Source organism: Pseudorca crassidens, chromosome 12 (assembly GCF_039906515.1).
Source record: "Pseudorca crassidens isolate mPseCra1 chromosome 12, mPseCra1.hap1, whole genome shotgun sequence".
NCBI lineage: Eukaryota > Metazoa > Chordata > Mammalia > Artiodactyla > Delphinidae > Pseudorca > Pseudorca crassidens.
The window spans coordinates 40344509-40367586 of record NC_090307.1 but is presented as its reverse complement, the minus strand read 5'-3'; the positions used below and the strand labels follow the sequence as shown (position 1 = coordinate 40367586).

At 36.2% G+C, this 23078-nt stretch overlaps 1 protein-coding gene across 5 annotated transcripts in view; it reads left to right on the top strand.

Annotated features, from left to right (window-relative positions):
- The window catches only part of KIAA1328 (KIAA1328 ortholog), a 386783-nt gene that overhangs the window by 288716 nt on the left and 74989 nt on the right, over nt 1–23078 (top strand). For all 5 annotated transcript variants that reach the window (XM_067699299.1, XM_067699298.1, XM_067699301.1 and 2 more), the window contains one exon: nt 21159–21340. In XM_067699299.1, coding sequence (XP_067555400.1) covers nt 21159–21340 — 182 coding nt within the window. The remainder of the gene's footprint in view (nt 1–21158; nt 21341–23078) is intronic.

Below are 23078 nucleotides of genomic sequence, written 5' to 3'. Positions count from 1 at the left end.
CTCAAGACTGCTTTGGCTATTCGGGGTCTTTTGTGCCTCCATACAAATTTTAAGATATTTGTTCTAGTTCTGTAAAAAATGCCATTGGTAATTTGAGAGGGATTGCATTGAATCTGTAGATTGCTTTGGGTAGTATAGTCCTTTTCACAATATTGATTCTTCCAATCCAAGAACATGGTATACCTCTCCATCTGTTTGTATCATCTTCAGTTTCTTTCATCAGTGTCTTATAGTTTTCTGAGTACAGGCCTTTTGTCTCCCTAGGTAGTTTTTTCCTAGGTATTTTATCCTTTGTGTTGCAATGGTAAATGGCATTGTTTCCTTAATTTCTCATTCAGATATTTCATTGTTAGTGTCTAGGAATGCAAGAGATTTCTGTGCATTAATTTTGTATCCTCCAACTTTACCAAATTTATTGATTACCTGTACTTAATCTAGTGGCATCTTTAGGATTCTCTATGTGTAGTATCATGTCATCTGCAAACAGTGAGAGTTTTACTTCTTCTTTTCCAATTTGTATTCCTTTTATTTCTTTTTCTTCTGTTTGCTGTAGCTAGGGCTTTCAAAACTATGTTGAATACTAGTGGTGAGACTGGCTACCTTGTCTTGTTCCTGACCTTAAGGAAATGCTTTTAGTTTTTCACCATTGAGCATGATGTTTGCTGTGGGTTTGTCATATATGGCCTTTATTATGTTGAGGTAGGTTCGCTCTATGCCCACTTTCTGGAGGATTTTTATCATAAATGGGTGTTGAATTGTGTCAAAAACTTTTTCTGCATCTATTGAGATGATCATATGGTTTTTCTTCTTCAATTTGTTAATATGGTGTATCACATTGATTGATTTGCATATATTGAAGAATCCTTCCATCTCTGGCATAAATCCCACTTGATCATGGTGTATGATCCGTTTAATGTGTTCTTGGATTTTGTTTGCTAATATTTTGTTGAGAATTTTTGCATCTATATTCGTCAGTGATATTGGTCTGTAATTTTCTTTTTTTGCAGTATCTTTGTCTGCTTTTGGTATCAAGGTGATGGTGGCCTCATAGAATGAGTTTGGGAGTGTTCGTTCCTCTGCAATTTTTTGGAAGAGTTTCAGAAGGATGGGTGGTAGCTCTTCTCTAAATGTTTGGTAGAATTCACCTGTGAAACCATCTGGTCCTGGACTTTTGTTTGTTGGAAGATTTTTCATCACAGTTTCAATTTCATTACTTGTGATTGGTCTGTTCATATTTTCTATTTCTTCCTGGTTCAGCCTTGGAAGGTTATACCTTTGTAAGAATTTGTCCATATCTTCCAGGTTGTCCATCTTATTGGCATAGAGTTGCTTGTAGTAGTCTCTTAGGATGCTTTGTATTTCTGCAGTGTCTGTTGTAGCTTCTCCTTTTTCATTTCTAATTTTATTGATTTGAGTCCTCTCCCTCTTTTTCTTGATGAGTCTGGCTAATGGTTTATCAATTTTGTTTATCTTCTCAAAGAACCAGCTTTTAGTTTTATTGATCTTTGCTATTGTTGTCTTTGTTTCTGTTTCATTTATTTCTGCTCTGATCTTTATGATTTCTTTCCTTCTACTAACTTTGGGTTTTGTTTGTTCTTCTTTCTCTAGTTCTTTTAGGTGTAAGGTTAGGTTGTTTATTTGAGATTTTCTTGTTTCTTAAGGTAGGCTTGTATTGCTATAAATTTTCCTCTTAGAACTGCTTTTGCTGCATCCCATAGGTTTTGGATTGTTTTGTTTTCATTGTCATTTTTCTCTAGGTATTTTTTGATTTCCTCTTTGATTTCTTCAGTGATCTCTTGCTTATCTAGTAATGTATTGTTTAGATTCCATGTGTTTGTGTTTTTTACGGTTTTTTCCCCGTAATTGGTTTCTAATCTCATAGTGTTATGGTCAGAAAAGATGTTTGATATGATTTTAATTTTCTTAAATTTACTGAGGCTTGATCTGTGACCCAAGATGTGACCTATCCTGGAGAGTGTTTTGTGCGCACGTGAGAAGAAAGTGTAATCTGCTGTTTTTGGATGGAATGTCCTATAAATATCAATTAAATCTGTCTGGTCTATTGTGTCATTTAAAGCTTGTGTTTCCTTATTAATTTTCTATCTGGATGATCTGTCCATTGGGTGAGGTGTTAAAGTTCCCCATTATTATTGTGTTACTGTCGATTTCCTCTTTTCTAGCTCTTAGCAGTTGCTTTATGTATTGAGGTGCTCCTGTGTTTGGTGCATATATATTTAGAATTGTTATATCTTTTTCTTGGATTGATCTCTTGATGATTATGTAGTGTCTTTCCTTGTCTCATGTAACATTCTTTATTTTACCGTCTATTTTTTCTGCTATGAGTATTGCTACTCCAGCTTTGTTTTGATTTCCTTTTGCATGGAATATCTTTTTCCATCCCCTCACTTTCAGTCTTTATGTGTCCCTAGGTCTGAAGTGGGTCTCTTTTCTTTCTTTTTTTTTTTTTTTTTTTGTGGAACACAGGCCTCTCACTGTTGTGGCCTCTCCCGTTGCAGAGCACAGGCTCTGGACACGCAGGCTCAGCAGCCATGGCTCACAGGCCCAGCCGCTCCGTGGCATGTGGGATCCTCCTGGACCAGGGCACGAACCCATGTCCCCTGCATCGGCAGGCAGACTCTCAACCACTGCACCACCAGGGAAGCCCTGAAGTGGGTCTCTTGTAGACAGCATATATATGGGTCTTGTTTTTGTATCCATTCAGGCAGCCTGTGTCTTTTCATTGGAGCATTTAATCCATTCACATTCAAGGTAATTATCGATATGTATGTTTCTATTACCATTTTCTTAATTGTTTTTGGTTTTGCTTTTGTAGGTCCTGTACCTATCTTGTGTTTCCCACTTAGACAAGTTCCTTTAGCATTTGTTGTAGAGCTGGTTTGGTGTTGCTGAATTCTCTTTGCTTTTTCTTGTCTGTAAAGCTTTTGATTTCTCCATCGAATCTGAATTACATCCTTGCTGGGTAGAGTAATCTTGGTTGTAGGTTCTTCCCTTTCATCACTTTAAATATATCATGCCACTCCCTTCTGGCTTTTAGAGTTTCTGCTGAGAAGTAAGCTGTTGATCTTATGGGAGTTCCCTTGTATGTTATTTGTCGTTTTTCCCTTGCTGCTTTCAATACTTTTTCTTTGTCTTTAATTTTTGCCAATTTGATTACTATATGTCTCGGCATGTTTCTCCTTGGGTTTATCCTGTATGGGACTCTCTGGGCTTCCTGGACTTGGATGGCTATTTCCTTTCCCATGTTAGGGAAGTTTTCGACTGTAATCTCTTCAAATATTTTTTCGCGTACTTTCTCTCTCTCTTCTCCTTCTGGGACCCCTATAATGCAAATGTTGGTGCGTTTAATGTTGTCCCAACGGTCTCTTAGGCTGTCTTCATTTCTTTTCATTCTTTTTTCTTTATTCTGTTCCTCAGCAGTGAATTCCACCATTCTGTCTTCCAGGTCACTTATCTGTTCTTCTGCCTCAGTTGTTCTACTATTGATTCCTTCTATTGTAGTTTTCATTTAAATTATTGTATTGTTCATCTCTGTTTGTTCATTCTTTAATTTTTCTAGGTCTTTGTTAAACATTTCTTTCATCTTCTCAATCTTTGCCTCCATTCTTCTTACGATGTCCTGGATCATCTTCAGTATCATTATTCTGAATTCTTTTTCTTGAGGGTTGCCTATCTCCACTTCGTTCAGTTGTTTTTCTGGGGTTTTATCTTGTTCCTTCATCTGGTACATAGCCCTCTGCCTTTTCATCTTGTCTATCTTTCTGTGAATGTGGTTTTTGTTCCACAGGCTGCAGGATTGTAGTTCTTGCTTCTGCTGTCTGCCCTCTGGTGGATGAGGATATCTAAGAGGCTTGTGCAAGTTTCCTGATGGAAGGGACTGGTGGTAGGTAGAGCTGGGTGTTGCTCTGGTGGACACAGCTCAGTAAAACTTTAATCCACTTGTCTGATGATGGGTTGGTCTGGGTTCCCTCCCTGTTGGTTATTTGGCCTGAGTCAACCCAAACTGGAGCCTACCCAGGCCCTTTGTTTGTGCTAATGGCAGACTCTGGGAGGGCTCACAGCAAGGAATACTTCCCAGAACTTCTGCTGCCAGTGTCCCTGTCCTCACAGTGAGATGCAGCCACCCCTGCCTCTTTTGGAGGCCCTCCAACACTAGCAGGTTGGTGTGGTTCAGTCTCCTATAGGGTCACTGCTTCTTTCCCTGGGTTCCAATGCACACACTACCATGTGTGTGCCCTCCAAGAATGGAGTCTCTGTTTTCTCCAGCCCTGTCAAAGTCCTGCAATCAAATCTCACTAGCCTTCAAAGTCTGATTGTCTAGGAATTCCTCCTCTCGTTGCCCAACCCCCAGGTTGGGAAGCCTGTCGTGGGGCTCAGAACCTTCACTCAAGTGGGTGGACTTCTGTGGTATAAGTGTTCTCCCATTTGTGAGTCACCCACCCAGCAGTTATGAGATTTGATTTTATTGTGATTGTGCCCTTCCTCCCGTCTTCCTGTGGCTTCTCCTTTGTCTTTGGATGTAGGGTATCTTTTTTGGTGAGTTCCTGTATCTTCCTGTCAATGATTGTTCAGCAGTTAGTTGTGATTCCTGTGCTCTCTCAAGAGGGAGTGAGAGCAAGTCCTTCTACTCCGCCATCTTGAACCAGTCTCTATTTAATCAGTTTTAATTGGGTAAACAACTCAATTATTGCACATAGAATTCTTTGCATATTTGGATATAAAACCTTCATCAGGTATATGTTTTGTGAATATTTTCTCCCAGGGCATGACTTGCTCTTTTATTTCCTTAATGGTGTTTTTGAAGAGCAAAACTTTTTATTGATCAAGGTTAAAATGATATTTTCCTGTATTTTCTTATAGAAGTTATATAGCTTTATATTTAAGTCTATGATCCATTTCAAATACATTTCTCTGTGTGGTGTGAGATAGGGCTCAAGGTTCATTCATTATCTGTACAGATATGCCATTATTCTAGCACCGTTTGTTGAAAAAAACTATTTTTTCTTCGTTCATTGCCTGATGCCTTTTCAAACATCAGTTGGATATGTACACACATGGACACACATTTATGGATTTCTATTCCCTTCATCTTCATGTCCATTCTTCTGTCAATGTCACACAATCTGGATTACTTTAACATTATAGAAAAATCTTGAAATTAGATTGTCTTCCAAATATTTTTCTTATTAAAAATCTTTTAACTATTCCAACTTCTTTTCTTTACATTTTAGATTCAGTTTTTGATTTCTATTAAGGAAGTGGAATTGTGGTTAGATCGAGTTGGGGAGAGTTTACATCCTAAAAATATTGTTTTACAATCCATGAATATGGTATATCTCTAAATTTATTTAGATCTTTAAAAATTTAACTCAGTTATATTATGTAGTTTTTAGTGTAACAATCTTGCATTTTTTTCATTGAATTTATTAGTAGTATATAGAAAGAATATTGATTTTTTAAATATTTACATCATATACTACAGTCTTGCTAAATGCATGTATTCTAGCAGGGGGTTTGTTTGTTTTGGTTTTTTTGTTTTTGGGGGGTTTTTTGGTAGATTCCTTAGGATTTTCAAGTTCATAATCACATGAACAGCCATAATAACAGCTTTAAACCTTTCCAAGCTTCGTGCCTTGTGTTTCTTATTTTTAACTTGTTGCATTGACTAGGACATTCAATACAATATTAAAGAGAAATGATTAAAGAAGACACCCTTGCTTTGTTCTCAAGGAAAAGGCATCCAGTAATTCACCAATTAATATAATGTTAAATATAGATTTTTGATAGATGCCTTTTATCAGCTTAAAGTAAGTTCCACCCCCTTTTTTTTATGTGAACGTTTTTATAGTTCTTGATACCTACATATTGCCAAATACATTCCAGAAGGGTAGTACACATTAACTGTAGGACTAGTAATGTATGACAGAATTTTCATGGTGAAATAAGTTCCCTAGTTTGCTGAGTTTTTATTTTGTCAAATGCTTTTCCTACATTTATTGATATAATCATATGGTTTTGCACCTTTATTCTTTTAATGTGACAGTTTACGTGGATTTACTTTTTTTAATGTTAACCCAACATTACCTTTTGGAAAAATACTCATTTGGCCATGATGTAGTACCTTTTATATATTGCTGGATTTGATATGCTAATATTTTGTTGAGGATTTTTGTGTCTGTGTTCATGAGCGATACTAGTTTGTAATTTTACTTTATTGTAATAGCTTAATCAGGTTTTGGTATCACATGGTAACATAAAATGAGTTGAGAAGAGGTCACTCCTCTTCTATTTACTGAAAGCTTGTCTAAAATTAGTAGTATCGCTTCCTTAAATATGATAAAATATACCAGTGAAGCTATCTGATCAGTTTTCTTTGTGGGGATGTTTTGATTATGAATTTAATTTCTTTAATAGATATGAGGCTATTCATATATTTCCTGTTTCTTCTTGAGTCAGTTTTAACCAGTTATATTTTGCAAGCAATGTGTGCATTTCATTTCATCTTAGTTATTGTATAGGGTGGCGTAAAGTTGTTTATGAGATAGCCTTAATATTCTTTTACTATCTGTAGCATCTATAATGATATCCCCTCTCTGATTCTTGATATTCATAAATTTTCCCTTTTTCTTAGTTTGTCTTGGATTAGGAGTTTATCAATTTTATTAATATTTTCAAAGGGCTGACTTTTATGTTTCTTTTGTATTTTTATTGTTATCTATTTCATGGATTTCTACTCTTTATTGTTTCCTTCTTTCTACTTGCTTTATATCTAGTGTGTTCTTATTTTTCTAGCTTAATAAAATGGAATATTATGTCATTGACTTTCTTTTTTTTGGCCATGCTGTGCAGCATGTGGGATCTTAGTTCCTCGACTAGGGATTGAACCTGTGCCGCCTGCATTGGGAGCATGGAATCTTAACCACTGGACCACCAGGGAAGTTCCATTATGTCATTGACTTTAAACTTTTCTTCTTTTCTAGTAAAAGCATTTAAGCACTTGCCTTCTGTATCCCTCAAATCTTAATAGGTTGTATTTTCGTGATCATTCATTTCAAAATGCTATTAGTTTCTCTTGTGATTTTTTTTGACCCATGAGTTACTTAGAAGTATGTTATAAAACTTCCAAATACTTTAGATTTTTCTAGATATCTTGTTTTTTATTTTCAATTTAACTCCATTGTGGTTACATACTCTATAAGTGTTTATTCTTTTGAAATATATTAAAATTTATTTTATGACTCAACATGATTTATCTTGGTCAATATTCCATGTGCACTTTTAAATATTCATATTCTGCTATTGAGTATAATGTTCTGTACATGTCAATTAAATCAAATTGACAAGTAGTGTTGTTCAGATCTTATGTAGCCTACTAAATTTTTTTCATTTTTTTCCTATCAATTGATAATGAGATGTTAAAATCTCCAAATATGATTGTGCATTTCTTTACTTCCTTCTTTACCCTTATGAGTTTTGCTGTGTGTATTTGGAAACTATTTTAGATACAAATATATTTGGGGCTGTTAGGGATGTTTCATGATTTGCCCCTTTAATCATGATAAAATATTTTAATCATGATGAAATATATCTTTTTATCTCTGGTTCTACTCGTTTTCTTAACATCTACTTTATTTGACATTATATAATCACTCTAGCCTTCCATGTGTACTGTTTGCTTGGCTTATCACCTTCCATCCTCTATGTCAACCTATTTATTCTTTTACATTTAAAGTATGACTCCTTAGCATTGACATATATACACTACCAAATGTAAAATAGGTAGCTTGTGGGAAGCAACTGCATAGCACAGGGAGATCAGTTTGGTGCTTTGTGACCACCTAGAGGGGTGGGATAGGGAAGGTGGGAGGGAAACGCAAGAGGGAGGGGATGTGGGGATATGTGTATACATGTAGCTGATTCACCTTGTTATACAACAGAAACTAACGCAACACTGTAAAGCAATTATGCTCCAATAGACATGTTAAAAAGAATAAAAATAAAGTATGACTCTTGTAAACAACATATGGCTTGGGATTTGCATTTTTCTCTAGCCTGACAATCTCCCTTCCATTTGATTTGAGTGTTTAATTCACTTTAATTAATTAATTTTAACATCTTTATTGTAGTATAATTGCTTTACAATGGTGTGTTAGTTTCTGCTTTATAACAAAGTGAACCAGTTATACATATACATATGTTCCCATATCTCTTCCCTCTTGCATCTCCCTCCCTCCCAACCTCCCTATCCCACCCCTCTAGGTGGTCACAAACCACCGAGCTGATCTCCCTGTGCCATGCAGCTGCTTCCCACTAGCTATCTATTTTACGTTTGGTAGTGTATATATGTTCATGCCACTCTGTCACTTTGTCACAGCTTACCCTTCCCCCTCCCCATATCCTCAAGTCCATTCTCTAGTAGGTCTGTGTCTTTATTCCCATCTTACCCCTAGGTTCTTCATGACCTTTTTCTTTTTTCTTCTTAGATTCCATATATATGTGTTAGCATACGGTATTTGTTTTTCTTTTTCTGACTTACTTCACTCTGTATGACAGACTCTAGGTCCATCCACCTCACTACAAATAACTCAATTTCATTTCTTTTTATGGCTGAGTAATATTCCATTGTATATATGTGCCACATCTTCTTTATCCATTCGTCTGTTGATGGACACTTAGGTTGCTTCCATGTCCTGGCTATTGTAAATAGAGCTGCAATGAACATTTTGGTACATGACTCTTTTTGAATTATGGTTTTCTCAGGGTATATGCCCAGTAGTGGGATTAGGATTGCTGGGTTGTATGGTAATTCTATTTTTAGTTTTTTAAGGAACCTCCATACTGTTCTCCATAGTGGCTGTATCAATTTGCATTTCCACCATCAGTGCAAGAGTGTTCCCTTTTCTCCACATCCTCTCCAGCATTTATTGATTTCTAGATTTTTTGATTACGGCCATTCTGACTGGTGTGAGATGATATCTCATTGTACTTTTCATTTGCATTTCTCTAATGATTAATGATGTTGAGCATTCTTTCATGTGTTTGTTGGCAATCTGTATATCTTCTTTGGAGAAATGTCTATTTAGATCTTCTGCCCATTTTTGGATTGGGTTGTTTGTTTTTTTGTTATTGAGCTGCATGAGCTGCTTGTAAATTTTGGAGATTAATCTTTTGTCAGTTGCTTCATTTGCAAATATTTGCTCCCATTCTGAGGGTTGTCTTTTGGTCTTGTTTATGGTTTCCTTTGCTGTGCAACAGCTTTGAAGTTTCATTAGGTCCCATTTGTTTATTTTTGTTTTTATTTCCATTTCTCTAGGAGGTGGGTCAAAAAGGATCTTTCTGTGATTTATGTCATAGAGTGTTCTGCCTATGTTTTCCTCTAAGAGTTTGATAGTGTCTGACCTTACATTTAGGTCTTTAATCCATTCTGAGTTTATTTTTTGAGTTTATTTTTGTGTATGGTATTAGGGAGTGTTCTAATTTCATACTTTTACATGTACCTGTCCAGTTTTCCCAGCACCACTTATTGAAGATGCTGTATTTTCTCCACTGTATATTCTTGCATCCTTTATCAAAGATAAGGTGTCCATATGTGCGTTGGTTTATCTCTGGGCTTTCTATCCTGTTCCATTGATCTACATTTCTGTTTTTGTGCCAGTACCATACTGTCTTGATTACTGTAGCTTTGTAGTATAGTCTGATTTAATTTATTATTGAAACTATTGGATTTAGGTCTAACATTTTTCTTTTCTTTTTTTCCTTCCTGCTAATCATATCTATTCTTTGTTCCTGTTTCTCCTTTTCTACTTTTATCGGGAGGGGAAAGGGAGAATAATAATTTTTTTTCAATTTTTTAAAAATTCCTCTAATATTTTATTAGCTATACCTTTTTGCATTTCCTTTAGTGATTTCTGTAGGGATTATAATATGCTTTCCTAACGTATTAAAGTCTTATTATATAATACTAACATTGTGTGATTTTATGTAGACTGTAAGAACTTTTATACTGTATAGGTATATTCTCCGTTCTTTTTGATATTATTGTCATATACATTACAGCTAAGTGCATTATAAATCCCATGCTTTAAACATTCATATATCTTTTAATGACATTAAGAGAAGAATAAGAACATAGAGAGTTTTATATTTATTCACATATGTAGTATTTCTGATGCTCTTCATTTCTTAGATCCATATTTCCATCTAATATCATTTTCTTTCAACCCAAAAGTGCAGGTCTGCTAACAACAAATTTTCCCTGTTTTTGTTTATCTGAAAATGTTGTTTCTCCCTCCTTTATTTGAAGGATATTTTCATGCGATGCAGAATTCTAGGATGACACTTTGGGTTTGTTTTGTTTTGTTTTTTCCTTTTAGCACTTTAAGGATATTGTTCTATCTTCTAGCTTTCATTGTTCTTATGAGAAGTTAACTGTTAAAATCATTATTTTTTATGTAATTGACATTTCATCTGGTTGTTTGCAAGGTTGTCTTTATCTTTGGTTTTCAACAGTTTGACTGTGATCTGTGGGTCAAACTTTTTCATCAAATTTGGAAATATTCTGACATTGTTTCTTTAACATATATTTTTTCAAATATTTTTTCTACCCCATTCTCAGTCTCTTCTCCTTCTGCAACTTCAGTTATGTTTGTTAGGCAGTTTAATATTGTCTCTAAAATCTCTGGGACTCATCATTTTTCTTCAATCTTTTTTTCCCTATGTTCTTCAAATTGGGTCATTTTTGTTGATTCTTCCATTAATTTCACTTATTCTTTAACCTCTCATCTCCATTTTCCAATTTTTATTTCAGTCACTTTAATTTCCAGCCAGAGAGTTTCTATCTCTTTCTGCTGAGACTGCCTGTCTTTTCATTCATTTAAACCATGTTCTCCTTTATGTCCATCAATATATTTATAATAGCTGGTTTAAATAAAGTCTTTTATCTGCTAGGTACAACATTTGGGGCATCTTTTGGCTGATTTTAATTGATATTTTTCTTAACTATGGATCACATATTTTTTCTTTTTGTGTCTGACAATTTATATTGTACTCTGGGTATTATGGATGATACATTTAGAGATGCGGATTTTATTATCATTCTCTAAAGAATGTTGATTTTTGCTCTTCTCGGCAATTCAATCACCTCCTATTCACCTTGAACTTGGATAGGTTTGGTTATATACTTTGTAAGGACAGTTCTCTGGAAAGCCTGAAGTGCTTCCCAAGCCCCTCTAAATTGGTAAGAATCAATCTCCAAACTTTTTTGTCCCTGTGCATTTTCCTATAGCTTGATTTTAGGCTTTGTTAGAGCTTTACAGTAAGCCTTTATCCAGGATATGGACTTTCTAGTGTCTCAGGGGACATTAACAGTATCTTCCATTCTGGGCCAGAACTCCAGTTTCTCTCAGCATTGCCCAATTTGTATTATTTCTGTATTTATATTCTGCTTTCATCATTGTAGCAGCCAATGTTTGTTAAGTCTTGCAGTGAAAAGGAAAACAGGCAATAGAGAAAATCTGTAAAGCTAAAAGTTGACTTTTTGAAAATGTAAATAAAATCAATAAGCCTTTTCAAGATGATCAACCTATTATTGAGAGGAAAACAAATTATCAGTATCAGGAATGAAAAAGAAGATATCACCATAGATTCTAACAATATTTTTAAAGTGATTAAAGAATATTATGAATAATTTTTGTAAGCACATTTGATAACTTAAATGATATAAATTCCTTGAAATTGATGATATACCAAAATTGATACCAAAAAAGTAGAGAATCTGAATAGCCCTCTGTTAAACAAATTTAATTTTTAATTAAGAAATGTCCCATGAATAAAACTACAATCACAATCCCATAAGACTTCACTCATGAATTCTACCAAACACCTAAAGAAGAAATATCAGTCTTACACAAATTCTTTCAAAGACTAGAGCAGGGTTTTTCAGCCTTGGTACTCTTGACATTTTGGACCAGATAATAGCTTGGGGTGAGGTTGTGGGGTGATGGTGGTCTGTCCCGTACATTGCAGGATGTTTAGCAACATCCCTCTCTTTTACCCATTAGCAACCCCCACAACTGTGACAATCAAAAACCCTCCAGACATTGCTAAATGTCCCCTGTGTGGCAAAATCCTCTTCTTCTACCCCACTTGAGAACCATTGGACTAGAGGAAGAAAGAACTTTTCCCAACTCCTTTTATGATACCTAAACCAGGTAAAAGCATGAGAAGAAAAGAAATGACAGACTAATCTTCCTCATGAACATAAATGCAAAACAAAAAAAGTTCCTTAACAAAATATTAGCAAATTAAGTCCTGGAATATATAAATATATATATAATCCAGCTTGACTAAATAGAGTTTATCCCAGGAATGCAGAGTTGGCTTAACATTTGAAGATCAATCAATGTGCTTTGCCATATTAACATAGTAAGGAAGAAAAACACCTTTTCAAACAGATGCAAAAAACTCTTCCAATGCTCATTTTTTAAAAATGACTTCTTATCAAGCTAGAAATCAGATAGAGCATATAGATAAAGATACATCTCTTTAGTGATGAACACTTAGGAATAAGGTAAGGATGTCCACTCTTACCACTTCTATTCAGCATTGTACTAGAAGTCCTAGCTGATGTGATTGGGCATGAAAAATATTAGAAATACATAAGTAAAACTGTCTTTATTGTTAAATAATATGATTGTCTACATAGAAAAATCCTAAGGAATCTACCCCAAAACTGCTAGAATTATTAAGTCAATTTAACACAACCACAGAGTTCAAGTTCAATGTATAAAAATCAAATTTATTTTCATATGATAGCTATATATTAGCTATTTATCAATGGAACAGAATAGAGTCCAGAAATAGACCCACACAGTCATATGTTTGACTGCGTTTTGACAAAGGTATGAAGCATTCTGTGGAAAAAGGAAAGTCTTTTAAATAAATAATGCTGGATATACTGCATATAGATATGAAAAAAATTAACCTTGAACCCAGCCTAACATCATACCCCAAATTTATTTGATCATGGGGTTGGAGCTTGATCCACAGAGGAGGGCAGCTTGGCACTGAATGTCAGAGCTTGTGCAGGGTGGGGAGTGCTTTCATCCTGGTGATTGTATTGGTGTAGGGTGTTGGAGCTTGAACAAAATGAGGATGGTATCCATGTGGAGGTCAGCCATGCATGGGGTCTTGAGAGCCTGAGATAGGAGGGCTCTCTCACAGCAGAGGTAGCCCACTCAGAGCTTAGTGGGGAGAGTGCCTATACAGAGGTGTGTTGGCAGAAACACCCGGAGCGATGTGGTGGTGACTGACAACGGAGGGAGGGGAAGGGATCATGGCAGTGGTGATGGAATACAGTTTTCATACAAAATGAGTAAGTAATTGTATTAAGGAAAATGGTAGCCAAGTTTTTTCACTGTTACAGAATGGAGTTACATATACGGAAAGGTAGAAAACTAAAATGAACCCTGTTGGTTTGGAATTGAAGACATTAGTGTAAACTCATGATTTTCAATATATTTCTAGATATATAAATAAACATATGTGTATATACATACATACATGCATATAGTCTCTTGCTCTATGAGAACTTAGGAACAGTGATAATCCAATTCCGTTAGCTCTTTTTTTTTTTTTTTTTTTTTTTTTTTAAATAAAAGATACTAGATCTCCTTGAAGAAATGGCTGATTCCATGACTGAGCCAGAAACTGGATGATATAGCAATTGTTTAGACATGGCATGACTAGCACCCAAATTTGGCCACTGGAAAAAGGAAGGAAAGATTTAATACATGTTTCCCCATCCTAGATTTTATAGTCTTCTAAATCGAGGACATGTTCCCCTTCATTTTTTGTTAAGTGACTCATGCCAAAATTTGAGTAATTTGTATTGATTTTTCTCTCTTGTACTTTTATTCTCTTAAAAGTCTACCTTTCCTTCCCTAACACCCCTTTCCTTCCTGCTGCCCCCAGGATTTCCTAAAGGTGCCTTTCCAAACACCTATTTCATAGAAAATAAACTCTTTTCATCCTCAACCTTTTCACACACAAAAAATATTTTCATGCTTGGCCATAAGTTAGTGATTTTCAGCACTGACTGGACATTGGGATTACCTGTGGAGCTTTAAAAAAAAAGGACAAGAGAGGGTGAGAGAGGGAGGCACATAATGCAGCTCACTCCAGATGGATTCATTCCATTTCTAAGAATGGGTAGGACAGCCCATCGCTCTTTTAAAAATTTTCCCACGTAATTTTAATGTATAGCAGGCTGTGAATCACTGCCTAAATTTGGCATCTTTTCTGAGAATGCTACTATCCAGGCCATTCTTTCTGTCACATTTGGCAAACAACAGAGACAGTAGTGCCAGCATTTCCTGTTCTCCTCATTCCAACATCTCAAACTTTTAACTAGTTTACTCTCTAGTGAACCTCCTTGTTTATGTGAATCTCAGGATATCTGGCCTTACAGTCCATCCTTCCTTTTCTTTGTTTTCCATTGTGATCTCACTAGGAATTTGACATCCACTCAGTCACTTCCTCCCCCACGTCTCCTAACCCCATTCTGTGAGATTCCAGTATTCACGTGGTTGATCTCTCCGTTGCCATAGCTAAAGAGATTTGTCTTCCGTGGTTCACTCGTTTTCTTTAGCCGTATTGTCCCTGGCCCCATCCGGAGCTTGCTTTCCCCTGCTGTGGTTCCATCTCAGAAATCGCTGACTGGTACCCCCTTTATAGTTCACCTCTTTCACTTGGGTCCGTTCATGTTCTCATTTCTCATATAGACTATACCAAGTGTTTTGTTTGTTTTTCTTGTTTTGTTTTATCTTAAAGAGACATCTAAATCCTTCATTTCTCCCCTTTTTTTTTCCAGTCTTTCAGGCCCCTCTTTGTCTCACTTTCTTCCCCATGTACATTCTGGACCAAATGGTTGACCTAAACTATTCCCTTATTAGCATACAAGTTTCCCTTGACCTCTAGTCTGCCACACCCTATACAAAAAATCCTAACCCTGGATCAAGCTCTCAGGCTGCTTTCTCTGCTTTTACATCTGTGCACCTGAGCCCAGATACAAATTTATGATTTCTAATTCTGTTATAGCCCTAAACGTTGCAGGACAGTCTTGTTTTTGTTCTTGGTCATTTTTACCTTGAATTCCCTAAATACCTTCTCTAAATCATCACTTTTCTCAATACCCATTTCTTTCACCTACAGGAATGAATTTACCTCCTCCTTCACCAATGAAATTGAAAGTAAAGCACATGCTTTCTCAAGTCAGTCAGCCAACAAGCAAAAAACTGCAGGGTTATTGATCCAATTGCTCTCTTGAAATGTCTTTCCAGATGCTTCATAGGCACCTCAAGCTACATTTAATCCCCCCACCACCACCTTCTCTATATTGCTTATCCACCCAAATTCTGCCACTCATTCTCACTCACTCCTGTCCCTCACTTTTCACATTCAAACACGTATCAAATTCTGCCAATTTTAAATCCTAAGTGTATTTTAAAAGTTGTCTCCTTCCCATTCCTACCACTGCTTCTCTATTTAGACCCTCATCATCTCTCATCACAGCTATTTCAGCAGCCTTCCCACTCATCCAATCCATTCTCTAAATTGTGCCAGGGCAATTCTTCATAAATTCAAGTTGTATCATGTCATTTTTCTCCTTAGAGCCCTTCAATGACTTTGCTTTGCCGACAAAATAAAGTTCAAGCCCCTTGACATGGAAAACCAAACCTTTTATGTTCTGACCCAGCCCATCTGTCTTGCTTCACCTCACACTTATCCCCACCCAATACCCCAAACTCAATGCTATAACAGTTAACAGTATACCAAATGATTTAACTTGCCCAAAATATATGCTGAAGTTTTACTAATTAGTATAGTTGCTAATACTGTTCTCTTCTGCCTTCCATCCTACTATCCTTCCTTATCCCCTGCTTATCCACCAAGACTTAGTTTGAAAGCTTCAGGAATTTCCCTTCAGTTATTCAAATACAGTTAGATGCCCTGCCTTTGTGCTCCCTTAAACACCACACATATTCCTGAGTCATAACTTGTATCATATCATATTAAAAAAAATCTGTTTCCATGTCTGTCTCCGCCATTAAAATCACTTGGAGAGCGGGAACCAGGTCTTGCTGGTTTGTATACCTAGCACCTAGCATATAACAAGTCCTCAGTAAATATTTCTTTTCCCTATTGCCCACCCCAGCCCCTTCATACATATGAGTATGTCCTCAATAAATATCTAAGGAATATATAAATGAATGATTGATTTGGCAATTTATTGAACAAGAATAAGGAAAGCAGAATTTGAGACAGCTGAAGTTTTTCATCTGAGTAGCAGGGAGGATGGTGATACATTAAATGAGAATGGAAACAGATAAAGGAACAGGTTTCAAGATAAAGATTATTCATTGCTTTAGCGTGAGTTGGTTTTGGGAGGTAGGACAAGGCATCTCTTCACAGCTTTTCAACAGATAGTTGAAGAGGTCAGCAGTTTTGGAGAACATTGTGGGCTAGATGAATCTATTTAGAAATCATAATTGAAGATACAGTGGTGTGACAGGGATCACTAAGAAAGTGCTAAGGGAGGAAGAGAAGAAGGACAAGGGCAGAATCATCAGGAATATCTGCATTTAGGGGAAGGGAAGTACAAGAGCTCCCAATAAAAGAATATGAGCAGCAGCCTCCTAAAACTAGAAAATCAATCAAGATATATGTCATGAACTCCAAGGGAAATAAGTTTTAAGGAAGGAGTCAGTTGCTGTGAAGTAGTCTTATAACAAGCAAGATGGTTGAAAGAGAATACGCCACTAGATTTGTTCTTTAAAAAATAGTTTTAGGGGCTTCCCTGGTGGCGCAGTGGTTGAGAGTCCGCCTGCCGATGCAGGGGACACGGGTTCGTGCCCCGGTCCGGGAGGATCCCACATGCCGCGGAGCGGCTGGGCCCGTGAGCCATGGCTGCTGAGCCTGCGCGTCCGGAGCCTGTGCTCCGCAATGGGAGAGGCCACAGCAGTGAGAGGCCCATGTACCACAAAAAAAAAAAAAAAAAAAATAGTTTTAGTAGGCATATCTGTTAAAATTATTGTTTTCTAGAAGTTTGGCAAAGAAGGGAAGGAGAGAAGATGGTAACATAAAGGAGATGGTGAAATTTTTTGTTTTGTAATTATGAAAGTGCATCCTATTGGAAGAAATTTAAACATTCAGAAGTATATAAATTAAATTATAAAAATTGTTCCCTCAGTAACTCTGTTCTACTTTTCTGATTTGTTATTTATCCATCCAGAACTTAAAAAATATTTTTTGTATATTTTTGTTTTTACAAAAATGAGATCATATTATATATTCTATTATTGCAAATTGCCCTTTTTTTACTTAATATTATGTCATGAAGTTTATTCACAGTAGTATAGAGAACTACCTCATTCTTTTTTTCTCTGTTTTCATTTATTTTATTTATTTTATAAATGATGATAGTAGGATTTTATTTATTTATTTTTAATGTATTTATTTATTTATTTTGGCTGCATTGGGTCTTCGTTGCTCCGCACCAGCTTTCTCTAGTTGTGGCAAGTGGGGGATCCTCTTCGTTGCAGTGCATGGGCTTTTCATTGCGGTTGCTTCTCTTGTTGCGGAGCACAGGCTCTAGGCACCTGGGCTTCAGTAGTTGTGGCACGCGGGCTCAGTAGTTGTGGCTCATGGGCTCTAGAGTGCAGGCTCAGTAGTTGTGGAGCATGGGCTTAGTCGCTCCATGGCATGTGGGATCTTCCCTGACCAGGGTTCAAACCCATGTCCCCTGCATTGGCAGGTGGATTCTTAACCACTGCACCACCAGGGAAGTCCCTATTTATTTTTTTAAATTAAGGTATAGTTTATTTACAATACTGTATTAGTTTCAGGTGTATGAGACAGTGATTCAGAAGTTTTATAGATTATGTTCCATTTATAGTTATTATAAAACAGACTATATTCCCTGTGTTGTACAATATATACTTGTAGCTTACTTATTTTATACATAGTAATTTGTACCTCTTAATCCCGTACCCCTATCCTGCCCCTCTCCTCTTCCCTCTCCTCACTGGTAACCACTAGTTGTTCTCTCTATCTGTGAATCTGTTTCTATTTTGTTATAGTCATTCATTTGTTTTAATTTTTAGGTTCCACATATAAGTGATAGCATATAGCATTTGTCTTTCCCTGTCTGACTTATTTCACTGAGCATAATACCCTCCAGGTACATCCATGTTGTTGTAAATAGCAAAATTTCATTCTTTTTTTATGACTGAGTAGTGTTCCGTTGTATATATATACCACATCTTCTTTATCCATTCATCTGTTGATGGACACTTAGGTTGCTTCTATAGCTTGGCTACTGTAAATAATGCTGCTATGACCAATGGGGTGCATGCATCTTTTCAAATTAGTGTTTTCGTTTTCTTCAGATGTATACCCAAGAGTGAAATTGCTAGATCATATGTTGGTTCTATTTTTAGCTTTTTGAGGAGTCTCTATATTGTTTTTCATAGAGGCTGCACCAATTTACATTCCCACCAGCAGTATACAAGGGTTCCCTTTTCTTCACATCCTTGCCGACATTTGTTGTTTGTTGTCTTTTTGGTGATAGCCATTCTGACAGGTATGAGGTGATATCTCATCGTAGTTTTGACTTGCATTCCTCTGATGATTAGCGATGTCTTTTCATGTGCCTGTTGACCATCTGTATATCTTCTTTGGAAAAATGTCTATTCAGATCTTCTGCCCATTTTTTAAATTGGGTTGTTTGGGTTTTTGATGTTAAGTTGTATGAGCTGTTTATATATTTTGATTGTTAACCCCTTATCAGTCATGTCATTTGCAAATATTTCCTCCCATTCAGTGGGTTGTCTTTTCATTTTTTCAGTGGTTTCCTTTGTTGTGCAAAAGCTTTTAAGTTTAATTAGGTCCCATTCATTTATTCTTGCTTTTATTTCCTTTGCCTTTAGAAACAGATACAAAACAAATATTGCTATGATTTATGTCAAAAGAGTGTTCTGCCTATGTTTTCTTCTAGGAGTTTTATGGCTTCCAGTCTTACATTTAGGTCTTCAATCCATTTTGCGTTTATTTTTGTATGTAGTGTGAGAAAATTTTCTAATTCCACTGTTGTTTATGTAATTCTATAGGGTAACTTCTTAAAAGTGAAATTGTAGGAGGTTAGGTGCACTTTTATTTTGTAGTGACAAATCACTCACAGAAGAGTTATCCCAATTTGCAGTTTCCCTAGTACTATACTAAAATCCTCCTGTCCCAACACTCTCACTGACACTGAGTATTATTATACTTTTCCACTTAAGGGATAGTTTTGGGATTTAGATTTAGGTTTTGATTTTTAATGGAAAGTCTGGTCTTATTTGTAATCCTAGGAGAGAATTCATTTGAGAGGAGGAGTTTTTAAGTTATAAGAAAAGGAGATGATTGGCAGGCCATAGTCACAGAGGGAAGGGGCCAAAATGGTATCAAGAGTATGAGTAAAAGGTGTGATTTCCTTCTGAGATGTTAATAGAAGAATAGTAGATGGGTAAAGTTGGAAATAAATGCAAATGAAAGAAGAAATTTTTTTATATAGTCATCTTTATTTCAGGGAAATTAGAACCCAGGTTCCCAGGATGGGATTTGGAATAAAGGTACAGACAAGCTTCTGTGTAAAATGGAAGGAACTATTCAGTATTGGGAGTGATCAACATTGGCTAGTATTGGGAGCTTGGCTGACCTGAGAATGTATGATTTTGGGAAACCCAGTAGTCTTGGTCACATTAACTTTTCTGTAAGAACAAGTAGAGATGTCGTTGTTGGATTTGCCAGGGTTTGGGACTTCTGGGTTGAGGTAAACTTATCTTTCATTAGCAGTAATACAGTTTTATTCTCTGTATTTTCCTGTCCCATGAGTAGAAGTTACATTAGCTAAGATATGCCTCCACTGGTAGGTCCACAAGGGAAAGTGATCCTTGGGTTCTGGTAAAAAAAATTTTAAGTGTATAAATTTAATACACTGCTTTATTCCCCTGTAAAGCCATACTGCTAATAGTTTGTTTCTTTTCACCACTCTGAACATAAAACCATTTAATGTATTGGTTTTTATTAATAAATTATGATGTGAGCAAACATTACTAAAAATTCTGATCCACACAAAAGGAGCCCAGTGACTTTGATGGGTTTATGTGATTTCATTCCTGGTCAAGGGCCACCTAGCATTCATAATGGATCCAGTAATATTCCATCAACCTATTCTTGTCTAGAGATTGCCTCTGCTGCTGGGGAGTTTAAATATCCTAGTTTTTAGAATGTTACTTTTTGAATAAATTATTTTTCTTCATTTTAATTTTCACCTTGTTTATGGTCATGGGGAAGACAAAACTGAAGTATCATGAGTCTATGGTGAACTTAAATTAGAAGGAAGGGGCTGGTAGAATAGTAAGGGACACACATCATCATAACATTTCTCTCTAAAAAATAAAATGTTATAAGAGGAATTGTGCTAATGGTGGGAACATAGTTCATTGGAGAGAAAAACATATGCACATGTGTTTATTTTCATTAAAATTTCTTTTACTCCATATTTGCCTTGTTGACTTTATAATGAAATTATGTGAGGACAGAGACCAATTCTCCCACAAGCACTATAGTACTATTCCTCACATACCCTGAGTACATAATAAATACTATAACAATTGAAAATGAGAAACACAAATACATTTTGAAGCAAATTGGTGATATTTTCATCCCTCATTCATTTTTAGTACTCGGAAACATTTTAGTTATGCAAGTCTTCTTTTAGCATACTTTTTATTTTTACAGATACTCTGGTTCTTAGTCATACTCTATGGCTTTATTAGCAGTTTTAGGGTCTGAGTCTCATTTCCCCAACCCCAAATATAAACTTTTTGAGGATAAAAACCATTTCTTCTCCAAAATTGTTTTGGCAGAACACAAAATAGACCTTCAGTAAATTATTTAAATTATACATCAATAAAAGATAAGAAAAAGAAAGTTTCTATTGCCATGAATTGCATTTCAATTCATACTGAATGTATATGCCTTTGTGTGATCTATACCCCCTGCTGTGCTGCCTACAGCTCATAAATGTTTATTCTTTTCAGTTTATTGAAGTCAAAATGTGATGTCTGGACGCTTGGAACATCATCATCCAGCAAAAAGTACCAAGACTTCACTAATAATGGAGAGAATAGAAGGGAGAAGAAGACAGTTGGGTTTCAGTCACATATGGAAGATGATGCCCTGTGGACAGGTCAAAAGAAAGATGCATATCAGCCCCAAAGAGGTAAGCTCAGCATCTGTAGTAGCAAAACAGGAAGCTCTTGGGGGCAGTTGGTTGCTGATGGCTGCTAGCCATGAGCTCCAGATGATTTCCTATAACACAGACTGACATGGGCCTGCAAGGCCAAAGGTAGCACGTCACCTAGATCAGTGAATTGCATCAACATTTCTCTTAGAACACTCATATGAGAAACTGTCTAATGTGTCCCTCTTTTTGCAAACAGCAAACTGCAAGAATTATTAAGCAGTAAATGTGGTCATAGACATAAAATAATGCTTAAAGCAAATAAAGAGGACAAGAAACTGAACATAAATCTTTGCTGGGAAAGTAAACTCTAATAACTACAGTTAATCCTCGATTAACTGGAAATAAAAGGAAGTTGGAGGAGAGGTCATTGCGTCTAAAACAGAATCTCATACGTCTTAAGCCTATATTGCCTAGCAGTCTTTGAAGTGCCAATAATCCTTCCTATTTTATATATCGTAGATATTTTAAAAGAAATCAATTATAAATAACTATGTGAAAGGTTGAGTGAGGCAGTCAAATTTAATTGCATTTCTCAGTTGTTTCTGGAGTGACTTTTGGCTTAAATCTCTCCTGGAATCGTTAAAGGAGGGACTCTGGGACAGAATGGAACAAGTCTGAGCTTCATCAGTCAGAAATGATGTACAGAAAACAAAGGGCACAAAAGGTCTCAGAGCCCCCTTCTGCTCACGCCTCTTTCCCAGACATCTTTTGTTCCTGCTCACAACCATTTACCCTGATTTCCTCCTTGTTTACCTCTTATTTTACTGGGCTAGCTAGCACTGCCCACTGCTAGTGGTAATCAACCAACTTTTCATAATCTCTCTAACCACGTTCACATTTATTTATTTGAGAATTGAGCAGTGCTTTATGAGATCTTACAGGTATACTACTCTCTACCTTTCCTCATGAGCTGCCAACTTTGTCATGTTTTTTGGTTTTAATTATGATTAATCTAGAAATCGCTTAGTCCTCTCCCAGATAACTGAGAGATGATAATTAGTCCAAGCTTCAGAAGGGAGACTATCCACAATTTGAAACAAAAGCAAAGGTACATTTTTGTTTGACATAGGGCAAAAGTTCTGCAGACCTCTGTTGTTTTAGGACAACTTAGGACAACTTCTGTCTTTTTAGACTTTGCTAACAGAAACAAAACTGAAATTGAGGAGACTTAGTATCTGAGATGGCATCTTCTCTACTTTCTCTATTAATAGTCCTTCAGAGATGGGAAACTCTTACTTTTGACTCCCTCTATTCTTAGTCATTGCACTTTGGAGAGTGGAGAACCAGTCAGAATTGGTGTGGTAGTTACACTGCAAGGCTCAACATAGTCTTCTATTAACTTGACAATAAATTTGTATTGTGTGTCAGCAGTAAAATAAAATAGCAAAATGAGAAAAACACAGTGTGATAGCAAAGGGACAAATAACTTGTGTTATTGGTTGAGACCGCAGCAACATTAGAAAACTGCAATTGAAAAGGCACTTTGAGAAAGGTATCATCAGGCCAGCCCTGGCCATGGTGGAGGTTAATCTCTCCCAGGCCCAGCTACAGAAGCCAGAAGTCTAGAAAGGGCTTTTGTCCAAAAAAAAAAAGTCAATTTCTAATTTGAAACAATATCATTTTTGACTAACAGGGGTTCAGAACCCATTACTTTTTGCTGTGTAGTCTGCTGACATTTCAGCACTTTCTGTTGTGCACAATGAGTCCTAATAGT